The sequence below is a fragment of the Lineus longissimus genome, chromosome 4 (assembly GCF_910592395.1).
Source record: "Lineus longissimus chromosome 4, tnLinLong1.2, whole genome shotgun sequence".
In the NCBI taxonomy this organism is placed as follows: Eukaryota; Metazoa; Nemertea; class Pilidiophora; order Heteronemertea; family Lineidae; genus Lineus; species Lineus longissimus.
The window spans coordinates 21353084-21378927 of NC_088311.1; the positions used below are offsets into that span (position 1 = coordinate 21353084).

The 25844-nt window shown below is 40.7% G+C and overlaps 3 protein-coding genes across 11 annotated transcripts; 1 reads left to right on the forward strand and 2 right to left on the reverse strand.

Annotated features, from left to right (window-relative positions):
• Positions 1-523: 523 nt before the first annotated feature.
• On the reverse strand, positions 524-14944 carry LOC135486665 (kinesin-like protein KIF2A). 8 transcript variants are annotated; one of them, XM_064769646.1, is made up of 19 exons: positions 14403-14944; positions 13690-13784; positions 13234-13311; positions 12344-12478; positions 10270-10330; positions 9251-9268; positions 8280-8336; positions 6573-6698; positions 6002-6259; positions 5571-5733; positions 5243-5333; positions 4643-5016; positions 4242-4377; positions 3873-3983; positions 3488-3670; positions 3132-3176; positions 2002-2103; positions 1734-1869; positions 524-1387 (listed from the first exon to the last, which is right to left on the reverse strand). In XM_064769646.1, exons 1-19 carry the CDS (start codon positions 14455-14457, stop codon positions 1302-1304), a joined length of 2310 nt encoding a protein of 769 aa, XP_064625716.1. In that variant the 5' UTR covers positions 14458-14944; the 3' UTR covers positions 524-1301. The 8 variants fall into 8 exon arrangements, with proteins under 8 accessions (XP_064625716.1, XP_064625717.1, XP_064625719.1 ...); XM_064769647.1 differs by lacking the exon at positions 9251-9268; XM_064769649.1 differs by lacking the exon at positions 8280-8336.
• On the forward strand, positions 14880-17894 carry LOC135486668 (uncharacterized). Its single transcript, XM_064769657.1, has 6 exons — positions 14880-15048; positions 15191-15371; positions 15691-15915; positions 16200-16275; positions 16391-16501; positions 16940-17894. Exons 1-6 carry the CDS (start codon positions 14956-14958, stop codon positions 17019-17021), a joined length of 768 nt encoding a protein of 255 aa, XP_064625727.1. The 5' UTR covers positions 14880-14955; the 3' UTR covers positions 17022-17894.
• A 39-nt stretch (positions 17895-17933) lies between these two features.
• Positions 17934-25478, reverse strand: LOC135486667 (alcohol dehydrogenase [acceptor]-like). Of its 2 annotated transcripts, none has more exons than XM_064769656.1 (12): positions 25074-25478; positions 23190-23390; positions 22626-22834; positions 22283-22472; positions 21791-21919; positions 21400-21521; positions 20591-20764; positions 20186-20339; positions 19689-19834; positions 19290-19467; positions 18902-19130; positions 17934-18449 (listed from the first exon to the last, which is right to left on the reverse strand). In XM_064769656.1, exons 2-12 carry the CDS (start codon positions 23332-23334, stop codon positions 18314-18316), a joined length of 1812 nt encoding a protein of 603 aa, XP_064625726.1. In that variant the 5' UTR covers positions 23335-23390; positions 25074-25478; the 3' UTR covers positions 17934-18313. The 2 variants fall into 2 exon arrangements, with proteins under 2 accessions (XP_064625726.1, XP_064625725.1); XM_064769655.1 differs by lacking the exon at positions 25074-25478 and adding an exon at positions 24068-25039.
• Positions 25479-25844: the final 366 nt, after the last annotated feature.

Below are 25844 nucleotides of genomic sequence, written 5' to 3' on the forward strand. Positions count from 1 at the left end.
ACCCTTGAAGGACAGTTCATAAAATGACCCGATTAAATTGGTTGAGGTATTTTTCTATGTCACCTGCTACTGCAGAAAAGAGGTCACTGACAGCTGACATATGGAGAAGTTATCACAGTTTTTTGATGATTCGTTTCCATTTAACACCTTCAGCGCCGAACCACGTAGATCTACGTGGCCCAAATCCCCCTCTTTGAACTGGTTATCGGAGTCTCATGGACTTCATGGACGAACTACGCCATCGCCATCTCCAGGGCAAGACAGGAACTGAAAAGACCAAACGGTCCTTTCAGCTCCAACCGTGCCCTGAAGATGGCGGTCTTTTCAGTTCCTATCTTGCCCTGAAGATGGCGATGGCGTAGTTCAGAACTTTAAATGACTTCATGAAAGAACTACGCCATCGCCATCTTCAGGGCTAGGCAGGAACTGGAAAGACCGCTTCTTGTCCTTTCAGTTCCTACCTTGCCCACAAGATGGCGATGGCGTAGTTCTCTCATGAAGTCCATGAGACTCCGATAACCAGCTCAAAGAGGAGGGGGATTTGGGCCACCTAGATCGACGTGGTTCGGCGCTGAAGGTGCTAAGTTCTGGGGGTCTACAGTTTCCACCTAGCTAGTAATTACATGCGGAAACAATCGTCAGTAGCGCAATATTAGCAGACTTTGACTCATAACCAAGCTATGCATTCCGACTCTCAGAGAGGGCTTAAAACTGACAAGACTCATAACTGAAACTAGCTTTGGCCTAATTTCATAGCAAACGGCTGGGGAAACTGCCCAACTTTTAAAAATGTTTATCTTTGTCCTTAAAATGTTCACAAAGAGAAAGCATCTACATAACACAGCTAGTATTCTTCCCAGAGACAGCAGAGATAAAAGATATGTAGCAGCCCATGTGCGTAGCTTTCTAGAATTTGAAATATTTCATAATAGGCAACAATCAATAACCATTTGCGACCCGTCACATCAAAACCAGGTACACGATGACAACAGGATATAATGAAGAAACTGATGCACTCAGATTTCACGAAAGGCAGACGACAGTGAAATGAACAACAAGATTCTCTCTCAACCTTCCAAGCTGTGCCTAGTTCTGCTGTGATGGGTCACATTAAGTATTTTTGCATTGCCATCTCTGTCAACTGTCCTGGTTAGAACACTGCCATGAAAAAGTCATACAACCTAGCATAGTGAAACATGCAATCACAATATGTGGAATGGAAGCTAAAATAGGCCTACTCTGCACACAGTATCTTGAACACGGTTCTGTTCAAGCATTCTAATTGTTTAAATCTGGCGGTCTCATTTATTAGGTGGTCGCTTGCTCTTGATATTCCGGCTAATTGTCTCCTCTTCTTGCATTTCCTGTCGAAAGGTCTGAACTTTTTCTGGAAAGGAAGTACAAAATATTGAACCAAGTCATGAGGTGATGATTTGTATCGCAGATATGCTAAAGCAAGGATTATGACACAAGATTACGAGTGTTTCGGTGCATCGTATCCCCCCCTGGAGGAAAAATAATCCCAGCAGAATAACTTCTCCGAATGCACCCTGTTGAATAAGTTCTCGAAATGCACTCTGGAGAATAACATCACCAAGTATGAAGTGAACAATGTAGTATATGAAGAAGGGATGCAGTCAGGTTGAAAACGGAGTTGGCGCGGACACCGAAAGATTGCTGCAAAAAGCAGACCTGGCATTTCTTAGTGATTTGATCAGCCCACTATCACATACCTTTCAGTCTGGTGAAGTTGTCGATTTTCCTGGTCAAAAGACTCTCCAGTTGTCTGGCATAAGATTCCACATCATAATCTACATCTTCAGTCATCTTCATCAGTTTCTTGTGCTCAGATAACCACTTGGGCATGTACTGGAACATCAAAAAGGGGAGAATTAGAGTTTGCTTGTCATATTGACTTGCCTGTCACACAACACTGCAAAAGGAGTATTAGCTTTCTTTGCACACACTGATTATGAGTTCTTTGCTAATTGCTAGACTTACTTCATACATATTTTTGTGTTCATCCAAGATTTCCTCCTCCATTTCTTGCATCTGGTTGACCACCTCATGGAATGTCAGCATCTCATCCGTCACCTCTTCTTCCTGAACACAAGAATGAAAGGAATACAGACAAATCAAGTTCAAGTCGAACCACAGATCGTTAGAATGCCAGTCTAATGCTCTCACAAATGAGTTTTCAAGGTTCCCTGAATTTTGGTAACTGTCATCTGAGAATATTTGCTGAATCCTCTGAACACAACAATCATTTTCAGCCTAACATTTCATCTGTCGGAGTGGCGCAATGAAAACACTGGCGTCTGTCACCTCTGTGCTCCCAGGTTCAATTTCCGGCATATCCATGTAATAGAGAGAGGAAGTTTCCTTCAGGTTGTCCAGTAATACCCCCCACAGAACAAATTTCCCAAATATTGCCTAAAGAGCCAATCATGAGCCCAGTTAGCTCACATGATTCAAATTATTTTAGAACACAACAAACATGATTTGGAATAGTTAAGACAGACAGGATGCAATTAGAGCACTACAAACTACATTGATTTATATAATATTACAGTGTTTTCCCTCGCTTTTGATTTGAAAGTTGTGTTTATATTTTGAAAAAGGTCATATTTTCTCTGTTTTGTGGACATGTCTTCAAAACAGCCAGGGAAGACATTGATGATCAAGGATTGCAGTTATGGCTTTGGTACAATTAGAAAGCGCTTTCAGGTTACTTGTAGGCCAAAAGTAGTAATATCACCTAGATGCCACGATATAGTTCTGTTTATCAAGAGTACATGCACCTCAAAAAATATCATTAGCACTTGCTTTATACACTCATGTTTGTACATGTTGTATATACAAAAAGACCATGTCAAAACATCATGCAATGATCTAAATGCAGTGGGGCATTTTTTTCAGTAAGAAATGAGGATTATACATGTACATGTAGGATGCTCAAACATTACGATTTGAAAGTCAGTCACATGCTCATCTTTATAGAAAATTATAATGATGATTTAAAAATCTACAAAAACATCAGATGTTGACATTAGTATGAATGTATTATTAGCAAGCATGTCACACTGGTCAGTATGTTTAGAGCTTGGTGCATCCTGGCATTTCATAATTACCAAGTCCTCATCTTGATAAAGGGGCCTAAGGTCCTCTCTTCTATTCTGTAACATACGTACTTAAAACATTCAAATAAACGTAAAACGTGAACTCTATAGGGTTTGAAGTTGGACTGGAATATCTTTTGCACCTTAAAGACATTTTTGTGAAAACAGAAAAAACTGCAGCATCCAAGCAAACAGAAGACATATTTGACATGCACAACATCAAGAGTTAGTTTCGAGTTGTAAGTTGTTCCCTTTCTGAATGTCGTTGGTATAAAATGGCTCTGACATCTGCACAAAGAGTTCCATTCACTTCGTATGTTCCACGAAAACATTTTACCAAACGAAAATATTGCAATCACACCACTTACATTTTGTGTTTTGAGCATGACCAGGTCACTGTTTTGTGGTGACAGGGCCCCAACATCGTTCTGTGGTCCATTCTGTTGGCTGGTGACGGGATCGCTCACGCCCAACTCCTTCACTCGGTCGGCATACCGTAGGGTGTTCAGGGTATGCTCGCAGGAATTCATACCTGGCGAAACCATGGCTATCTGTAAAGGTCGGAAATAGACACAGATTTGTCTTGGCCGAGGTGGGTGTTAAGATATGTTGCCAAATCCTGAATGGAAATGCACTGTAATAGCACAGGTGGCATTAGCACTAGCTCTGTAATGTGTTTCTGTCTTGCTGTCCTATATAGTTCACAATGGAGTTGGATCTTGAGGTTCATCAGCGTCAAGTTTATATACTCACCATGCATGTTTTAGCATTGTCCCCTATGAAAGAATCACGTAGCACCTGCGTCAATTTACTGGCTCGGAATGGCAAATGACCGCTTTTTCTACCCAGAGCCCGTATACATTCCTGAAAGAGAAGATATGATCCATTGAATCATGTTGACCATAATTCATATTAATGCATGCCAAGAGACATACATTACAATGTAAGAGAATGGCATTCATTTGATCCACATTCAATGTTTACAAGATTTTGGACACTATCTGATACGACCGCATAAAGAAAAGATCAATGCCTAAGACACTACACTTGCTATTGCAACAGTCAGTAGAGATTACCCCCCTACCTCAATCTTTCAAGTGCAGAAACCAACACGACACTCACCTTTAACGCTAACAAACTCTTGTTGATTTCTGCCCCCTCCATCCTGGTCATTCGGTCAGAACTCATCGTGTCTGCCCCTCGCTCATTGCCAGCAAGATCAATTAGGGAAAACTTGCCGTGAAGTCGTTTGGTTGTACTGGAAAAAGTAAACAAAACCTTGCTGATAAAATCATCTGAAATAGGTGACTTAGGGAGCATATTTGAGGTTTTTTGGTGCAAAAAACTCTTCAGAGGGGTAATGTTCTAATCTAATATGTAACTGAAAGGCCTGCATATACCACACTACAGCCAGTTCACCCAATTGGTGCTCAATTGAGTTGTCACTTACAACTCCAAATGCCCAAAAGAAAACGAACAAAATTTCCCAGTTTCGATTTCTCTATCCCTACAAATCCCCATACCTTTTCCTCAGAATCAGCTGCAGCACAGCATGTGACCGCGACGAATGTTGATTGGCCGACGTCTGCCCTGACGTCCGAACATTGTTCCCGTGTTGAATAAGCCGTAGCACATCCTCCGCACTGGTGACGCCCTCCTCCTTCAGGCCGACGACCTGAACTTGTTGTTTGCCATCTTCCAGAACCCGTAGCTTCGTTTTCTGGTTCAAAAGATCGAAAACCTTCCCACTGTATATCTCGAAAAAACTGCATCCTACAATCAGATCTGCCTTCTTATACTTGGAGTGTATTAATTTGAAGATATCACGAGCAGCTAGGGCGTATATTCCTTTCGAGCAGTCCTGCTGCCCCTTTGTTGTAAAATCCCCGCCCATTGTCTGCAATTGATAAAAAGAGTATTTCAATGATGAGCGCGCTACCTTAGATTGGAGTAATACTGAAAGGGACCTTTCCCAATTTTCCTGACATTTATTCATTAAATGACTATGTCATGGGAGAAACAACACAGTAATTATTTTCTCTCAAGAGGCAAAAAGAAGCACACAGCTGTAGTTTTCTTCTTTTGACAACAGATTAGACTAAATCCATCCATTTCTAACTTACATGTGTTTTTCCACTGCCTGTCTGTCCATATGCAAAACACGTGGCCATCCCCTTCTCAAATATAGATTCTACAAGTGGTTTAGCAGTGTACCTGAAGGAGAATAGTTATGGAATATGAGTGGCTCATAGACGGCGTGCATTCAACATTAGATAGTTCCCTTAAATTTCAAAATAAGTGCTGATTTTAGTCTAAAGTCTGACACAAACCCACCTTGGGCCAGAGGTAATCAGATCGAAAAGAATACCGGAAGGATTGCTCTTGATTTTAGTCAACAGAGGGCGATCTGATAAAAATGAATGCAGGTTTTTCATTGAACATGGATCTTACCTGTACACTAACTCATTCGTAGCAGTGTCATCAAATGCATAATCAAATCTGAATGTCTGGTTTTCTAAGAACTTGGTCAAGTCAACTTTTGTCTTTGGTTCATGAACGATCACATTTTCTTTGTTGGGCACCGTCAGCACATCGATTTCTCGCCGGTTGAGTTCTGTAATCAGAAAGGAATATATGACTTACAAGCGAAGACACAGGGTGGCCCCCAAAAAGAGGACGACGACACTTCCACCAACCAGAGACCCAACATATTAGTGGCAGTGGATGGAGAATCTTTTGAGAGAAAAATGAAACCTGGACCTAATCTGAGCAAAGATGATTGCTGCATGGAGTGTTGCTTGGGTCTAATCAGGAATAAAATTGGAAAAGCTTGCTATAATGCCCTTAATATTCAGTCCTCTGGTTCTTGAAATCACGCTCACCCTTCTTTCCAAGAGGTCTCTTCCTCACACATACACATATCTGATGGTCCGTCACGTATGCATCGGAGTTGGTTATCGGTCGGTAGTCGAGGTTCGAGCAAAATTCTCTGATCATTTTCAAAAATTCGAAACCAGGAAGCGTGGGGTCGAAATCATCGTCTTCCTTGACGGCCATCTGGGCCGCTCGTCGCTCCTCCCGACGCTGTTTGATTTTTTCAACCTCTTTAACACAGTTTGATTTCCTCCTGGCAGCAGCATCTGAAACAGACCATTGAAGATTTGAAGAAATGTGAGCTGCTCAAGGTTTTATGTTCCTGTGTCGAATCCAGGGCAGAAAAAAGACACCATTAGTGAGAAAGACGAGTAGGTTTTAACTCTACCTCTGCCCCTGGTCTAAGATTCACTGGGTCAATAAACCCAATTGGTGCCAATCTGCTGTGGCATGTAAATTCAATAGCTCATCCTGCCTTGGAGGAGGAATACTGGTACTCCCTGGAGAATAACACTTTCTAGTGCGGAATGAATGCAGATGAAGCAGAAGAAGAAGATGAAGAAGGAGAAGAAGACATACCTTCTTGTTTCGCTTTACTGATAGCTGCAATAGCAGCAGGCGTTTGTTTCTTGGCTACTTCTTGATTGCTTGGGGCAGCATTGTTGTTCCGCTGGGGCACGCTTGATCGGGAGGCAGCTGAGGGTACTGTAAGAAGGCAGAAGCAGCATGAGAGTAAGAAACAATTACAAGGTTAAAACACATGTGTTTTGGAAGCTGCAGGGATTGGCAAACCTTTAAAAAGTAACGAATAAAAACCTCATGTTACAAATTACAAAAAAATACAATATCTCAAGCAATAAGTATCGGTACAGACTTATATTTTTTCCAAACAATCTCTTTTCTCACAATCTCATTTTAAAAAGTACAAGTACAAGTAGCTCCAACTGGTGAAACAAGAGGGCAATTATCTCTAAAAATAGCTTCATTATATCATACCAAGAATTCACACTTGATCATAACATACCAAACATGACAAAATGTTGGATTCAACTATCACCAGGTTGTGCGATAGTAATGAGTTGAAAACCTTACAAATGCTCACGGTATGGGGATATGGTGCCATTCCAAACATTCCAGAACCATTGCAAACCAGTGATCAGTGAGGTGAATCAATTTTATACCAGTTATAGGCAGCTTGGAGTAGACAACAAACTGAACAGAATCTTTGTAGGACACATTTTCAAGGGTTAAGGGCTTCAACTCCCATTCGCCCCTGAAATTTACAGCCACAAAGGATTCCTGCAAGTCTATTTTCTATATCCGGTGGTCAGAGTCTGGTATATCTTAATCTCCACACTGGTAATGCAAAATAAGTAACTGCCTATGCACTGAACACACTGTGGTCAAACCGGGAACCCACGTGACGTATTGGATGTTGCCTAAAAAAGGCAATTCATACATTGCTGACACAATGCACAAAACAGTGAAGATGCAAAAAAATTGGACAAGATCAAAAGCCAAGGGTGATAAAGTGAATGCAAGAGGTATGCGTACGACATAGAGCGAGACCCCAGTTTATTATATCACTTCAATTTCGACAGAAAATATGTCACTAAACCAGATTATTGTGGTGACAATTTGGATTTTTATCATGAAACTGTTACTATGAGTACTGTGGTACGTGGTTTCTGTGCAGAAACAGGGTCAGAATATTAGAACCATATTTTGAAGTATGACCTTTATCAGTCAGCTGCCCCCCCCCCCCCCCCTCCCCAAGAAAACGATGACATACCGAAGGTGTCCCCAAGGGGAACACCATGACATACATTACAAGGTATCCCAGAGGGAAACAAAGTGACACATGGATTGGAAACTAGTCTACATAAATAAGACATAAAACTGTGAGAAGGAAAGTATTGCAAGTTGCCCTGGTCAAACTGGGGAAAGTATTTTTCACCCATCAGCTTATAACACAAACTTTTTAATGGGCAATGTCACTTTCATTATGAATGATCCAAATATCATATTCATAGAGTATAACATGGTTTGAAGACCCATATCCAATCGCTGCAATCGGTCATGATGATGGCTGATGGAATACCACATCATGTATGGCTGCCTACAACATGTCCTAAAATATTATTCTCAGAATTTTCACCAAAACTGTTTGACCAAGGCACCTGTAAACCACTGTGAATACGAGAGAAAAACTCAATGAAAATGATCGACCAAAACCTAAAGTTGTCTAAACATAAGATCATGTACTAAATGGCATGTGCAACCTACACAAAGCTTTGGATTTGATGCCTCTCGGAAGCGTAGTATTCCCAACATTCACATTAGCTGAAACAGTAAAGCTTTTTTATATAGCTAATTTGTGGCTATATAGGAAAGAAAATTAGGGATGAGTACTATAATACAGTGAGGTACATGTACATGTATCATAACGATGTACACTGTCATCAAGTCTTTTCCAATTTGGTTCATATGTACATGCCTTACACTACAGCAGCTGCCATCCGCCATGATGAAAGAATTGATATAGAATGTGCCTGTACTTTTTCATTCAGACGTTAGCACATTCATCAAAATTAGAATCCACGGTGTATCAAAAATGAATAATATTGATACCAGGGCCTATGGGCAGATGGCCTAAAAGTGAAGGTGACGACAAATATCGTGATGCTTCATAAAGTTAACGATTTGATTCTCATCAGAAACTTGTAGGTCAGACATTAGAGCAATTAATATAATGTTAATAAAAATATCTAAATCACAAACCAAGTCTTGCGCTATAAAAATAGTGGGAAAAACTCCATGACGAATATTTCAACCTAGGTGACCAAGATGGGACCTGGTGAGAATCAAGCTGTTCAGAACTTTATGAAGCCGAAAGTGAACGTGATGAGACAAAGAAATACAGCAGATTGAATATTCATTTTCAAAGATATAAAAAGATCATAGAACAAAATGAATACATAAATAGACTTCACCAAGTTCCAAAATATGTGTTGACCCATCAGGACCGAGCTCACATACAGCTTCTGTTCAAATCAAATTCTTTGATTTGATACTTTTGGTCTTGACTCTTATTTTGTTGTTTGCCTTCTCCTCTATCAATTGATACATGTACCGTATTTGAAGTCAAACAATGACCTATTTCTGAAATGCCACCTTTTGTCTCTGAAGAAGCTGTGAGTGAATTGCTCAATCGTGTATGAGTCGCTTAACGGCAGTAGTGAACAGAGAAAAGTTACCTGGTGCACTTCCTGCAGCTGAATCGGATAAATTTGATCATTTTAGTTCAACAGGGTGTCCCAAAAAGCTTCCTGTTTTGATCTGCCTCAAATGTACTCTTCTCCGAAACAGGTCAAACCAATATGTTAGAGTAGCCTAAGCTGGTTGAACTGCTACAAAATTGAGTTCGCATTTCATTTCAGCAATTTTTTCGAATGCACAATCAAATGCAAACTTAAGTGAAAAAGTGTGAAACTTTCACCTGTAGTGAAATGTCAATCAACCATAAATTTAGGCAGCAAGTGCGATATTTAGTCTTAGTACGCCAATTGAAAATGAGCAAATTCACCAATTTTTTATGCTTTATGCAATATTTTTCACTGTATACAGTATAAATAGCCACCAAATCTAACCAGAAATGTTGGCCTCTACATAACATACATAGCTAATTATAATTGTTTATGAGAATCACATGTTTACCAGTATATCACTTTATCAGAGAATAACATTATCATCTGCGCCACCCAATGGTCTTGTAATCGAGGTCCAATTACATATTCTCTGAGGGCACAATGACAACAATGTGCAAAGGAATTGCAAGATATAATCCAGCGAAGTATTACAATCACTTAATACATAATCCATGAGGTTGAATAAGAAAACAGTATGCGGACATATGTGGCTATGCTAGAGTACACTGGGCAACCGGTACATAGTGGTAATTACTGGCGGTCCACACACTGAGTTTAAAACCTTCTTTCATCACTATTTTTTTTTTACTTAAACTCCATTTCATGATTTACTAGCAAGCACAGATTAATCTATAGTTGCTAATAGTTAGAGTTGTCATCATGAACAACTGTATACCGGTAATCATAACAATAGATTAAAACTTATTCGTGCTATTCCAGACAAATGGATCATCATATCCAATGAGGGGGATGTATACTATTTGAGCTATTAAGCATGGACAACATTGAAAACACTTCAAAGGCTTAGCTAAGTTAGACCGAACACAACACTGCGCACTCATACTTACTACGGCTATTTCTTGATGCGATACTGTCCCGATTCGTGGTTGGACCCTGGTTGGCTTTATTCTGAAAAGTAAACATTCCACGATGTAAATTTTGAATGAATGAGCACGCCTCTCGAACGGCGTAGCAGTCTTTCCTCAAGACATGAATATCTCGTCCCTCGTCCTCCTCTCTGGTGGAAACATTGCGGGGGGATGAAATATTTTGGTTCTGGCCTTATATTGGTGACCTACCACCTTTCTGACATGCTGCTGATTTATAGGCACTTGTCAAAGTTGCCAACAGGTTTTCCTTTACAGTCATGACGTCACGTAACTTATTCCCCAACGCGTTTGGTAGAGCTACCCCATTCTTCTACACAAAATGGCTGCAGATTTACATGAAAATGCATGTAGAAGTTGATGACACACAGCATCGTCATCATCAAACTTGTACGAGCTGGAGTATAGCCTAAGGTACCAAATGTTTAAATAAACTAGCGGAGTCATGTCAAAGACATTGCAAGGGCATTAGCACCATCAAAACATAGGGAGATAAATAATTATCACATCACAATTATTATAAATAAAAGTAGGTTTGAAAGAAAGCCTTACTTTAGCAAACAAAAAGCTTAAAATTCTAGATGATGGGGAGCAAGCAGACATGCTCTACAGCTTTCCTAAAGACATTAGTGAAGGTTTCTACCCCTAATCAATCAATAAGGAAATGAAAACCTAGGTCAAGCCCAACTTCCTTAAAATATCAGCCATCGCACCATTCTGCAGACAAATGAACAAAAATATGTCAGATTTGTTGATCAAGTACACAGGATTTTAGTAATGGATATGTCAGCAAATAGTAGACTGACCTGGTTGGTTATTTATCCTGGTGCATGATCTTAAACCTGCAGGTCTGCACTTAATTTGGCAACCTTAATCTTTTTTTGGGGGGGGGGATAAATGGTGCTTTTCTTTGGTAAATGTATGAACTTCTGGAATATCAAAGGAAGAAATAGGAAAGCATTCTTCTGATTTTTGCAAAAGGGATGGGATAAATTAAGAAAATTATATCAATTCAAAATAAATGAGGTATAGTAAATGGGGGAACAAATTTGAAGAAACATGCATCATCGAGACATCAGAATAAAGGTTAATTTTAGAAATATTTGGTTGATCTATGAAATTTAACGGGAATCCTACAAAACAAATATTTTTGCCATTGATCAGGGAAACTGACAATTCTATGATCAACTGAGTCGTGCATACAGGGACGGGTTAGGGATCTAACAGACTATGGGACCTACAGGAATCCTTTAGCAAAGCCAACCATAAAACTATCAATGGTAGATGACAAATGATAAAACATGAACAACTCTAGTCTGTTGTACTAGTCACAGTTATCGATGTCAAAATGTGCAAGATCTAAGTTTTTCACTTCACTGATTCAACTTCTTATGCCAGATTGACAAAGTTCCAACCTTGCTGCCTTACTTTTTTAGCTGTTACAGCAACATATGACGTCTTCCTCGACTTGATTGGCATAGTGCTATCCTTCATCATATAATCCGAAGTTCCAAAGAACAGACCGAGGTCACACCACGCACACAGTGAAGTAACTTGGAAACCCTTATTTTTCACACCCATACACGATGTTGTTCATATTTTGTGTGTGACACTATTTACATAGAAACAAGGTGATTCAGAGTCTTGGTGTTGAACATAGTGCGCAAACTGGCAACAAAAAGCGGTATCATTCATTTTGCTACCCCCCCCCCCCCCACGACTGCTCTTGCAGATAAACAGCAAGCATGATGCATGGTATGAAAGATTTATGAGAGGTTAAGAACAATAACCGTTGGGCATCGGCTCCTTGTTCCAAGACATGCTACACTTTTATGCAATGACATTGAAAATCCAGAAGTTTGTTTTTCTCCCAGCAGTTTTATGGTTAGCTTTGCTGGTCTCTGATGGCTAAATGTTAGACACTCTACAGAGTTCTACTACTACATGTAGGACCATGATAACTTATGACTAGAGACAGGACGAGGCACCAGACATGTGTTACACAACGATGAAGGAACAAGATCATGCCTGGTACCTTAGCATTGTTAACTGGACGAGAAGGAGGCGGAGCATTTCTCGTAATTACGATGGGTTTTTCTTCCTCCTCTTCGTCATCATAGTTGTTGTAGTCATCGTAATCGTCATCGTCATCTTCCAGTTCATCGCCACTCTATAGGGGGCAGCAGGGGTGTAAAAAGTGAAGTCAAGTGTGTGAGTACGGCTACACAATTAATTATTGACTATGATTGCAGCGATATAAATTGCTTGTTAGCAAAGCACTTTAGTGGGAGTGAGCTTCTCAGAAATAGGTATTTTTAACACAACATGTTTTAAGTGCTCACTTGGACTCAACCTGGGGAAGAAATTGGGCATCCAGACTGGGATTCAACACTGCAACCAATGATTTTTTCACGCACAGGATAATGTTATTATGTTGGTGCAAGTATTTAGGGAAGTGTGACATGCTGTTTGTGATATACTCCGAGTCTAAGTGGAGACTTGACTAAGTGATCAATAATTAAATAGAGGCACATTTACAAAACTGATGACACAAATATCGGCCAAAGCAATTTATTCTAAAGACAGGGGAGTACAATAAACAACAATATGTACAATGTATCATGCCTTAAACAAATGTTTTTTTTCTGAAATACATACACTCAAGTCCAGCCAATCAGGTAATTAACTGGGCGGACATTTCTGACAGGGGCTCTCATGCAGCAGATTGGTACATTGGGATCTTTCTGTCATGTTTATTTCTGCAGAGGCCAAATGCGGATTTCCTTTGGTTTACGATACAAAGAACATTATGGATGGGTGCAATATTTTTGTGAACATTCCAAGCATATTTTTAGCTCGTGAAGCCTCCCAGAACCAAAGCATTATGCAATAGTTAAGAGTACCCTTCTTTAATCAAATACCTACCTTAGCGGCTTTAACATCTTTATTTTGAGGTGGTTGGGTCACTTCTGGATTCAAGGCAAGTATGGCTTCCAACTCGATCTATTAGGAAATGAAAACTATAACAGGCAACTTTTCTTAAACAAACCGGATTGCCATTGGTCATGTTGATGTCAGTAAGGACAAGAAAAACGTCAGTACAACTTACAAGTTGTGATCTACTGAGCTTTTCACAAAGTACTTTCAGTTTAAAAATCAAATCGAAAAGATTTTTGCCACATGAATATGGATTATTACATAATTTTTTTCAATCTTTCTGAAGAAGAGCATAAGTAAGAGGCCTATAATTTAAAATCTATAAGTTATTCAGCAATTAATTAGAAAAAAATTGGCTGAAATAGCACAGTTGGCCCTAAAGTCTTGTCATAATGTCCATCTTCTTTTTATTAACATAACTGTATTTCGTAGTTATTTTCTTACCTCTTTTCCTTTTGTTTCCCCCCTTTCAAACCATTCAACTGTCACACTTTTTGCATCTGCATTTACCCCACTAATTACAGCAGAGTGAATCCGACCTGGAAACGATGGAACAAATAGAAATTCTTCATGGTTGCGGGTAATTGACATTCAAAGTGTGAAGAACGTTAATGCAATTGTTTATCTTGGCAGTCCTGGCTTGATGATGATGCTGAATGATTGAAAGATTGAAGGCCTACAGGCTACCGTAGCAAACTTTAGACAATGCCAAGCCACGAGACCATTTGTTCCCAGTCGTAAGTGTAACGCAATGCATGATATTCATAATACTTCTGCCATGGTCCATCGCCCAACTCGTCGAAATGATCCATTGCCATTGGTATTGTCATACTCTCATCCATTTAGGCATAGGCCTACATTCCTACCGGTAGTCGGTAGGCCTACATGATTCATGCCGGCTGTCTGCAATAGCAGCCAGAATATTATAATAGGCCTAGGTAGGTGCGGATAGTTATTTGTCATGTCTCATCACCAGCAAAATGGGTGGTTTTCACTATTCTTCTATTTCAGGTGACGACACATTGTCATGTCATGTCATTGACAATCTCTCAACAGATGCATAGCAAATCATAGAAATGTACACAAAAATGTACAGCAGAATTTGTACACAAAATGGAATGCAAGAAGAGGCCCGAATCGGGAACAAAATTTCTTACCATCGGTACGCTGAATATCAACGTTCACACCGACTTTTAGTCCAGAAAGATCCATTTTACCGTTTACATTTACAAAACACCGCAAAATGGGTAGATTTTGTTTATTTTAGGGAAATAACAAGTCTTTTTTTCAGCGATATCTCTTTCCGTTGAAAAATTTTGCACACGATGTACGCATGCGCCGAAGGTACTGAGGATGCGCAGCTTGAATATACCCATGATGCTACAGCAAAAATGTCTGCGCCCATGAAATTATTTTTTTGGAAAAACTCCGAAAAAGGGGAACTTTAGTGTGTTTGTGGTCATATTATAAGGAATTTTCAACATTGTTTCATAGACTTTTGGTCTGTCTTCGCAATGATCGAGTGACAACTACATACACGATGAACTAAGCAATTGGTGCCACCTTAAACTTCGGTCTGCATGCATTTTGGATGAGTCACCGGTTTCATTGACCTTGACCTCTCTGGTCGCCAGTACACAAACAACATGGCTTCCTGAACAACTTGATTATTTCTTCCCTGTCTATATCTTGCTGAAACACTTGGCAGTAATGGGTGCTGGTGCTGGTAAATCTCCTGAATATGGAGTTCGTGTAAATCCCAGGGTAGATTATGCGGAACGCCTTGGCAAAAAAGCTGGAAAGGTGTGTTTTTTGTAACAATCGTAACATTCTCTGATTCTGTTTTGAAGATTTGTATCAGTAAGGCCTGCCCTACTTTATACGACCCTGCAGAACTGCAGTCTATCAATTGTGAATTTAGATGTAGTTTTTTCTTTGCCCTAAGGACTTGATCATTGATGCACCGGCCATAATTGACCTACAGCATGGAACAATCAGATACCGAGAAATTGATGAAGGCAGGAAAGTGAAAAAGGCTGGACGCATAGAGAGACCACATGAAGGACCTGAAAGAGACAAGAAGCATGGTTACTTTTACCATTCAAGACTGACAGACTTCAGTGAAAGTAAGTTGCCAAGGCTGTCATTGTCATCATCATCTCTGGCATGTTTGCCTCTTCTCATTTTAAACTGACTTAGACTTTCCCTACATAAAGTTCCCTCTATAAAAACTTTTTTTCATCTCATGACTGTAAAAACCATTATGAGTCCAAGTAAGCATAATCCAGGTTTCTCTTGGTCTGTTTAGTTCAATGTATGGATGTTTACATGCATTTAGAAAATCTACACTTACTGACTCAGCCCAGCCCAAATTTTGGAATCCTTCAGTGGAGTCTAAATCTCTATCTATTACTTGAATAATATTCCTATTAATTCACTTTACAGATGCTGATGAAAAGAAAGAGGAAGAGTTCAAGTTCTACTATGTCTTCCAGGGTCCAAACCGAACCAAACAAAAACAGCTTCATTATGTCTTTGGGCGTGGTATGGGTGCCATAGATCCAGGCATAGTCAGGAAATCAGACAAACCGAGTGGGAAAGGTTATGTGTGGCCAACCGCTTTCAGACAGCCAAACCATATCTACTATGATTTGCACTTCATACCGCAGAGTAAGTTTACAGATGAACACACTGTATGTTAAACCTTGACAATACGGTCTTGTCGACTGATTGATAAGCAGGGAAGCTAAAATGGACAGCAAACTGCTTTATACATGATCAGTCATCTTATTTCAATGGTAATTCAACCCTTAGTCAGTGCTAGACCACTTGTTAACATGCTTGAAGCTATGTGATCAAACTCTAAACATTCACACTTATCAACAAATATGATATTAACAAGAAAACGCTAATTAAGTTGTCTTAAATTCATTCTTGCTATTATCTTTTTCCAGCATCAGAACTTGAGCCTGAAGATGATGCTGATGATGTGAGAGAGGATGTGACAGCTGAAAAAACAATGCATTACACGTATGTTTTAAATCTGAGTTTCTGAGTATATAGGCCACCATTTTTTTACACACTCGGGATATCTGGTACATGTAGTAGGCCAGATCTGTTCAAGATGAATTACTTTATTTTGCAGGATGAAACTGGACACATCCGATACAGCTGGTCATGTCAAGGAAAGGCTGGCCGTCAGGCAGTTGAAGTCCGCCATCAATATTCATATCATACGGCGCGGAGCTGAACTGATGTAAGCTATATGTCACGACACTGAATCAACCTCCTTCTTTTTAATCTTAAAGCCCTGACTGGAGGGCTGTTGTCCAAGTTTGGAATCTAAATCTTTAATCTCTAATCTTTGATTACCCTGGGTTGTTCTTGTAAGCTACATCCTGTTGCGAGTGGGTACCAGCATCTTTGTTCTACAAATATTTGATTTTGCTGCTGTTGCCGGAAATCCATCCTGTTTTGCTAAATCAGCACTCTTCATATGTGTAAGTGTATAGCTGGTATTCTACTGGTTTTGCTGCTGTTGCCAGAAATCCATCCTGTTTTGCTAAATCAGCACTCTTCATATGGGTCAGTGTATAGCTGGTATTCTACTTACAACTGGCAATAATTGCAGGGTAGTGTAACTGACTCAAATACTCGAGCCCATGAAATAAATGTTGGCTTTCTCTGTTTCTAGGGATGAAGAAGTGATTGGAGACCTTCGCAGTCCAAACCAAGAGCAATGGCAGGCATTCAAAGTGAAGCTGCTTCTGTCGTGAAGAATGATCGAACAGTGCAGACAGTTATACAGTCTTTCTTTCTTGTTGATATTGATAACTTGTGGTAGCTAGTCTCTTTTTGTCAGTGATGGTACAAGTCAGTGATTGCAACGAGTTTAGGCTTATTTGCAGCTAGTCCAAATGTCTCATCAAACGACCATCCGTCCGTTAACTTTGTTTACTTGCATGTTACTGATTCGTATAAATCTTTTCATTATATCCTCTGTTATTTTCATGCAAATGAGACTATTAATTATCATATGTAATCATCATTACAGTCTTGTAATATTTTTGAATAAAAAACAGTATTTGATTATTCGCATAAAATCAAAAATATATGTCATTTGAAAATTTTAAGATGACACTGACCATATATGTTTGTGGGTAGAGTACTACAATAATGTATTGAGTATTACAACAATGTATTATGTTATGTGTTCCGTATAGTGTAACAGCTGCTGGCCAGCTTCAAATGTACAACTTTCTTTGTGGTAGTATGTAGTAAACACTTGCCTGTTTGTGGTTTCCAATGATAAGGCAAGCTGAAGCCTGTAATTTTCCAAAGAAACATTGTGATCATGAAAACTGCTGTTCAGCTTCTTAATGAGATTCTTTGTATATCGAAGCTATAATGTTTATTTTTGGATCGAAGAGCCGTTTTACCAATTTTCTCCTTTTTTTCTAATATTCCAGAGAATATTCCAGGTGTCAGTCTTTGGAAAGCTCAGGACGTTTTGAAACAATATTCATGCACATGTATACGTATATATGAAATAAAAAAATTAACGTATTCATACAGAAAATAATTGTGTGGACTGTTGGTGAATGTCGAATTTCAATGATTAAAATAAGACACCTTCTGAGAGTCCAAATTGATTTTAACAATTTGTTTTATTGTAAAACATAAAGCCGTTTATAAATAACAGAATGTGGATGCATCTATGAATTAATAATCCTGTCCTACTCGCATGTTTATCCATCCTCTTGCAAACAAGGTCCACAATATGACTCCATCTTTGCGCATGTTTCCGATAAATGAGTATTTAAAGTCGTGTCGAGTGGAATGGCCTGATTCGCCAGGATGACCTGTGACCAACGCATTTTCATTTGATACACAAAACTTGCGTCAGAATCGTACCCCAAATAAACCTTCCCATCTAATTCTGGTAAAAACTAATTGGAGTTAATTGGAGTGTTAAGTCTTTACAAAATTTCATTGTGGTGAGTGATTTCACTGTAACAATCAAAATTGAGTTGGTATTATATGCCAAAACACATTTCTTAGTATCTGCCTAATTAGTCTGGAGCCCCTTTATCAGGTCTGCCGCCTTCTCTGCTATCATGATAACTGGGGCATTCAGATTCCCTGACGAAGTAGTTGGTATGATGGATGCATCCACTACTCTGATGTTCTCCAAACCGTGGACCCTGAAATATACAGAAAATATGGCGTTTCTTATATGTGTCATCTTACACTTTGCCGTTTGGCTTGATTTACATAGAGGAAGAAAAAACAAGTCATTTCCAAAGAGTGGGCTACATATGATTCATCATGTCACTTTTCACCCTCATGTCATCTCGCCTTATGTTTACAAGCCAAAGTCAATAAACGAAAAAGCTTGTGACAAGTGACATGTGAATCCTATGTAAACCTTACCTTAGATATTGCTCTAGTTCAACGTTGGTTGTTTCCTTACACCAAGTAGACCTTTGTCAGCAGGCATTCTACAAGGTGAACACCAATGCTTGCATCACAAGGACCTACAACATTGCTTGTGATACCTTCGCAATTGTCACCCTGGCACCAGCGTACTGTCACAGATGACTGTCGGAGTATACCATGAAATGACTGGATCCTGTTTAGCGAAACAATGTCTTACCTTAGTTGAGCATCAACAACAGCTCTTGAGTCGGACTTTGGACCCATTTTGCATGTCCCACTGGGTTGGAAAACCGAGGCACTTAAATATGGGATGACACATTTCCAGTAACCATCTGAGCCAGCCTCCAGGTCCTTACAAGCAGGAAATTTTGTTACAGAGTGTCTGTTCTTGGCGCCAGCATCTTTCATGGACTTGGTTCCAAGCATTTTCTCGATGAATCGAATGCCTGAAAAAGATCCAATTCTATAATGAAATAATGGAATAGAAATAAGTAGAATACTATTACACATATTTCAAGCCAGAAACCATCATCACATTCCTTCTGAAAAAGATGGCATTCAATACGCCTGTTTGTGTCTCACTAACTTGTCAACAGTGTACTTGCCTTCAAGCAGACGATCCAGATCTTCTTCATCATTGAAGTAGTTTGGCTCAATGATGGGATGGTCGAATGGGTTATTGGTGTTGAGTTTAATGTGTCCTCGAGACTTCGGACGGAGCAGCGTACAAATAGGGGTGAAGCCGTGAGTGTCATGCCAGCCGGAATGATAACGCAGCCACGTCTAAAAAATTGGAAAAAATGTACAAGGCCTGGTTTACATAGGATTCATGTTGTTACTTGTCACGGTTCATGTTTCACATGTCACTTGTCTACCGTCGAGGGAGGAGACACGGCATTGGGTAGATTGAAATTCCGCCCATCTTAGCCTAAGCATGAATCAATTTCATGTTGGTAAATAACTGAGACAAACGTATTCGCCCTGGCCTTTCACTCTTTGCTCACCTTATTAGCAAATCCCCAAGTTGGCACAACCCCTCCTGCTAAGTTGGGATAAACGTGGCATTGAAGATCTGGCCCGTCATTTTCATTCTGCAGCTTTGTCTTGATAAATATGGTGTTGTCGTCTCCATAGACCTTAGCGAGATGTCCTGCAAGATAAAGCCACGACAGGTGAAGTGTTGATGTTGAATAAAGTGTCTTCAAATGATGGCAATACAGTGTCCTTGGTGACAAAATCGATTTGGAGTGTTGAAAAGGTGTCATCAGCGGATAGGAGCACAGAGTCCTTGGCTATGGAGACGAAGTGTTTCTGGGATGAGGACAAAGTGTTTTCAAGGGATGGGAATACGGTTTGGTCTCACCCAGCCCCTGACCTTCCTCCCGCCTCTCCCGTAGACGAACAGTCCAGAAGGGGCAAAGTTTTTGTCTATTCATGCTCATCCAATAAGATGGACATCATCGCACACCTTAATTGCCTCAAGTCGAAGAAGCATCTTTACCTGTTTTATAAAACAGATATTGAAACTTGACCGAGATGCAACCGGTATCGTCCGGAAAGGCTGACAGCTGTTGTGAGAGGTAAACATCTGGACCAACCAGTGCCACCTTGTCTTGAAGATTTTGTCCAACTTGTAGGTCAGCGACAACTGGAATCTGGGAGAAAAGAATGTCTTGTCAAACACTCCTACGCAGTGGTTGGAAAAAAGTTTTGTATCTTATACTAGGTAAAATCGTGTAGCAGACGTTTAAGGATTTTTCAATATCCTGTTTGGATTAGCCACGCATTTTTATATGAAAAGCCAACATATCAAATGTCGAAGTCGTCCCTTTAACACATTGAAATTCATAATCGTTTTGCCATTTAACCACAATGCGCCGTGAAAAGATTATTTCTATAAACTTGCCTTCATTTCATCCAAGTGATCCCTTGGTCCAACTCCGGACAACATCAGAATCTGAGGAGTACTTATTGCCCCACCTGAAAGAATAACTTCTTTGTGGGCCCTGAAACGATGCTCCTTCTTTCCTCTTTTGATGGAAAAAACAACACCAACTGCTTTTTTCTCTTTGAAGATGACCTGAAATGAAAGTTTGATGAGCGACTTCGGAGAATAAGAACTTTTTGTCACAAAAATAACCTTTTTTGCTGTTTGTGGCCCCAAGTCTATACATGGAAAATACATGTTTTTTGTGGACTCTATAGCCGGTGGTTGGTGATGTCGGGGAGCTGTTCCCGCCACTGCTACCTTGAGATACAGACCCTGAACAGGATGGAGACCGTCGTGCAGGAAGTAATCTAGCTTATCAAAGACATACCGATCTACCAGCGTTGCGCGTATATCCCTCGGGGCGGCAAAGGAGGAGACTTGACGTTCACCGTCGGTAAGTCGGCATGATCATAAGAATGACTATGTATGTGTAAATTGGTCGCATATTTCTTCTGTAGGTAGACCAAAACTAAATATAATATTACAATAACTAATCAATGTGTCTCATTCATGCTACCGTCAAACTTAAAATAAAGCATTATCACTTTAGACATCGCATCAACTGTAATTTTCTGATGGCAGGTCTGATGGCACTTCGATTTCTCCTTACATTGATTGAAAAATATGAAGAGGAACGGGCTTTATATTGTGCTTAGTTTGATCAGTCATTAAACACCAGAGTTTGGAGGTGATTTGCTCATTAGTATTCCCATTGGATTTCTTACCTTTCTGACATGGGCGTGTACAATGACATGCAGGTTCTTTCGTTCTAGGACTGGGAATAGATACATCCTTGAGGCACTGGCTCTTTTGCCATCTTTAATAGTCGTCTGAGAGTAATGTACTCCTGAGAAAAAAGGTATTGGTGGTTGGTCGTAAGGCTACTCAGGACAATACTGTTTCTTGCCACCAATTATCTACACACCGGAGGTAGCGGATCTCGGACTCGTCCCTCCCCGAACATACTCATAAGATGACGATTGGACTTTACCTCGGGAATCTGCCGTACATTATGACGCGACCCAGTCTTAACATAGATGTTAGCCTGCAATGGACAGCCAGCAGGAGGAGTGATGCTCCTGGTCACTTCATGCCACGAATTCAGGGCAAACTAACCTTCTCGCGTTCCATCGTTGTAATCTCCGGACCTAAGGTTTAATTCTTGGCCTGCTTTGAGCAGAAGGTCCCCAACTTTTGTCGATTTGGTCACAGAAACCCCAACAGGACCAGATGACCCATGATGCCCTGTAGTGAAAATAATTTACATAAGAGAGATTTAATTTTCTTTTAAAAACCCTTATAATGATGATAAGTTACCAACGTTTAATGGAGTGGTATTTTTAAGTGTCAATATCTAACAAAATTAAGCATGTTAAAGGAAGTCGAGAGGCAGGAGCCAGGTATATGTCATATTAAATTAAACAAAGTCGCCGACAGGGGTTTGTTGGCACGCTTTAGCTTGTGTGTTTAAGGGAGACCATATAGGCTGGATCCAGGTAGGTCAGGTTTAGTTATCGTAAGTCGCCGATAGGGGCCGGGTTTACATACAGACCTGTTTGACATGATCTCGAGGAGATACAACTGTGTAATAGCAGTTTAAAATCTCACCTGATTTTGCCAAGTCTGCATCCTGCACGTTCTCAGACCTCTTGAAGTAAGGTAGCAGGTCTTCGTATTTCCAGCCTTCGATGCCCATCCTTTCCCAGCTGTCGTAGTCCTCCTTGCTCCCTCTGTCGTACGTCATGGAGTTAAAGGCACTCGAACCTCCCAGGGTCTTTCCTCTTGGCAATGAGCATTCCTAGGAAGAAAGCAGGATCTTTCCATACTTGTTTTTACAGTCTGTGATATACGTACATGTAAGTGTTTATGTCTAAAATTTGGTCCTGTAAATGTTTTGATGCGAAAACCGTAATACAACCGAGAAATTTTGCGATATATTAAATGCACTTACGTTATTCTCATATCCATTGCAAGCTCTCTTCTGGCTCACCGTCTTGTAGTTCCAGTCGAACTCATTGGTTCGATACAGACTCGAACCTTCTGAGGGCACCTCAAGCCCTGGATGCGTCCCGTCGTTCCCCGCCTCGAGAAGTAGCACAGTCGTCTTGCCATCTTCGGAAAGCCTATTGGCGAGAACGCATCCTGCCGTACCAGCTCCAACTACAAAATGAAGGAGATTTCGTCACATTTTTATGTGTTTACTGTCTGTGTCGGGCCTGATATCTCGCCACAGTTAAATTTGCTCAGCTCCAGCGGGTTTCAGTTATTGGGACGGTTGGCGGAAAACGTAAAGAAATCCGCACAAGCTAAGCGAGTTCTTTGAATTTCTCACCCAGAAGGGCGATCAACTTTCCCGTAGCGCTGACTAAAGCGTGAAGACACCCTCGTAGAATGAGGCCTTGATGCAAACATGCAGTAAAACCATATATCGTCTCTGTTTATTCTTCGAAGGAGGCGGTACGTTCTTTGGCGGAAATACAAAACTTCGGTCCATCAGTGAGTTTTTGATACTTGCCTATGATGTAGTCATAGTTTGCCAGAAGTTCACTTTCCGACTTTAGATGCGACTGTATCCTTCTGGTTTCTCGGGTTCCGTGCCAGTAAATCTCGCCAAGGGCCACCAGACAAACTACCAGTGAAAGTTTCAAATAATGACCCATTCCGTAGTTGTCCTTTTCCTTATCAGGCGCTTGATTTCACTCACACTGCCGAAAACCTGCAATGGACCCCGGTAATGGACAACCTGTATATACAACATTGACCATCACACGATTCCTCAACTTGACCAGCAGAGTTGAAGATATTTAGTAGGAGCCAGTTTAGGCGCCGGGGGTGCGGGTGGGGGGGGGGGGGGGGGTTATACGTCAGAAAGTCTATTGCTCCGCCCGCCGAAAGTCAGTACGGTCCTGCGACTTTATGTCTCCAAGTGGTCACAACTGTACTGCCCGTCATATATCTGGCGCACTCCAAATAGCCTAATATGCCAGGTAAGCTATAGGCGAGTTCCCAGAACGGCGCGTTGCGGCTATTTCTGGCTATTGTCGCTATTATCTGCTGCCCCACTCCAGTCCTGTCATCTGTCATGTCCACCAGAAAATTAGATTTACGAGTTGCCCCGATCTTTTGGCACGTCGATGGTATCTTCTGGGGTAGCAGAATAGAGGAATTATGAGAGCTTTTGTCGCCGGAATTGGCGACAACTCGCCGTTTGGGGATCCTTGCTTGACTGCTCACGGCCGAGGGCGAAATATATCACAACCTGTTCTGTGTCTGAACGATGTCGCGGACGTATGCGCTAAAAGGGGTGCGCGACGTCGTTTTCGCAGACACCTGCATGGATATAACGGATAAGAAAAACAGACAAGGGTATAAATTGGTGTTGTCTGTACCTACCTCAGTTGTTTAGAAATGCCCCAAGCGTCACATCAACGCCTCTACTTTCGTTACCTGCTTGAATAATGCGACTAAAAATCGTGCGAATTGTTTGTCAAGTCTTTGAAGAAGGTCAAATTCCCTTTCATGAATACGTATCGATAGGCCGGCCCTCGGGAAATAGGCTTAGTTCCGATGATATGTATTAAAAGTGTAAACATGTTCGGTCGCAGTCACTCACTCTTTGTGAGATACTTCTACTGCGGTCACAATTGTTTTTCATTCAGAATTGTATAATGGAACCATTGTGTCCGTGGCCTAAATTTCTGAATATAATTTCGCCCCGACATGCTCACTGGCCGAAATTTTGAGATGTAGATGATTTGGTAATACACGTATACTGCTCCGGATTTCTATTTAACGGCACTGACCCGTGCATCTTCTGAAAAATGTTGCAAGTGAGAATGCACTGCGGCAATAGTGGAGTCGGCAACGAAACAGTGCCGGCGCTGGGCACTATAAGACAATGTCATAACCTACCGCATGGGGGTAAATCGATTGCAAACCAAACTGTCCGATGAGGAGTAGACCAACGGCCCAAGAATGAACAGAATCTATAAGATTTGAGGCCAGATGACTAGACTCGTGAGAATCTACTTTTATTGACGTCTGTATTAAGTCCATGATCATTCCATTCGCGATTCAAATGTGTCTTCTCTGCGGCCCGTAACCCGTATACTCGATATGATGTTACATTCCGGACGCAGTGGACCGGGCTCGTCTTGTCGGCGCCCAGTACAGACGATCTTATAACGAAATGGACTGCATAGGAGTCTAGGAAAGACATGCCGATCCCCCGTCGTTGTGCGTATATCCTTCCTTGAATTAGGAGATTTAGGACTGATATTCACCGCCGATAAGTCGGCATGAGGGACGACGATTAGGATGTCGAAATGGACTGGATAGGAGTCTTTATGATGTATGCAGTGTGATAGATAACCATGCCTGATATATATACAATACTTACTGGGTTAATTCCTAGATGATACGTGCACGCGCTGCCAGTGGATTTTCACAAACGTGACTGGCTGTAGTATTCCAGGTGACTTTTATTCTGTAAACACTCGGGGACATTAAGTAGTACATCATTGAAATACATGTAATAGTCTAGGCTACGCCACCTGACACCCGGTTAGAAATCGCTTATCTACACACCTGCTACACGCAAATCAATAAATACATCACTCGAAATCAATTCCGTCCACTAATTCCGAGGGTGGTGATGAAACATGTAGATAGAAGAAATGAGAAACGCTGTAAACAAGCGCTTCACAAACATACCCTGCTATACAGACAGGAGAACCAGTCCAATGGTTATGTTATTTGTTATATAGGGCGAAAATGTGGATATTTTGAACCCGAAAATGTGGATATTTTGACCCCGCCGGTGTATAACCGATAAGAAATGTACCCGATGGCATAATTGAAACACCATGCATAACAAAGAATATGACCATTAGGCACCTATTCCATAGAGCTATACCCTATACTATACTATACGCGAACAATAGTTTCATGGTCATGCACCCTTTGTGAAGCCATTGTTCGCGTATAGTGTAGTATAGGGTATAGCTCTATGGAGAAGGTGCCTTAGACCCTTTCACCTGGGTGTATAGCACGCTATACGCTTGTGCACAGTGCGAATTCTTTTAAAGTACCATCCAAGACATTTGCCGTTAAATACACTTGGTCTACCTGATTCCATCGACTTATTCCATCAAGTATAGCTAAAGCACAA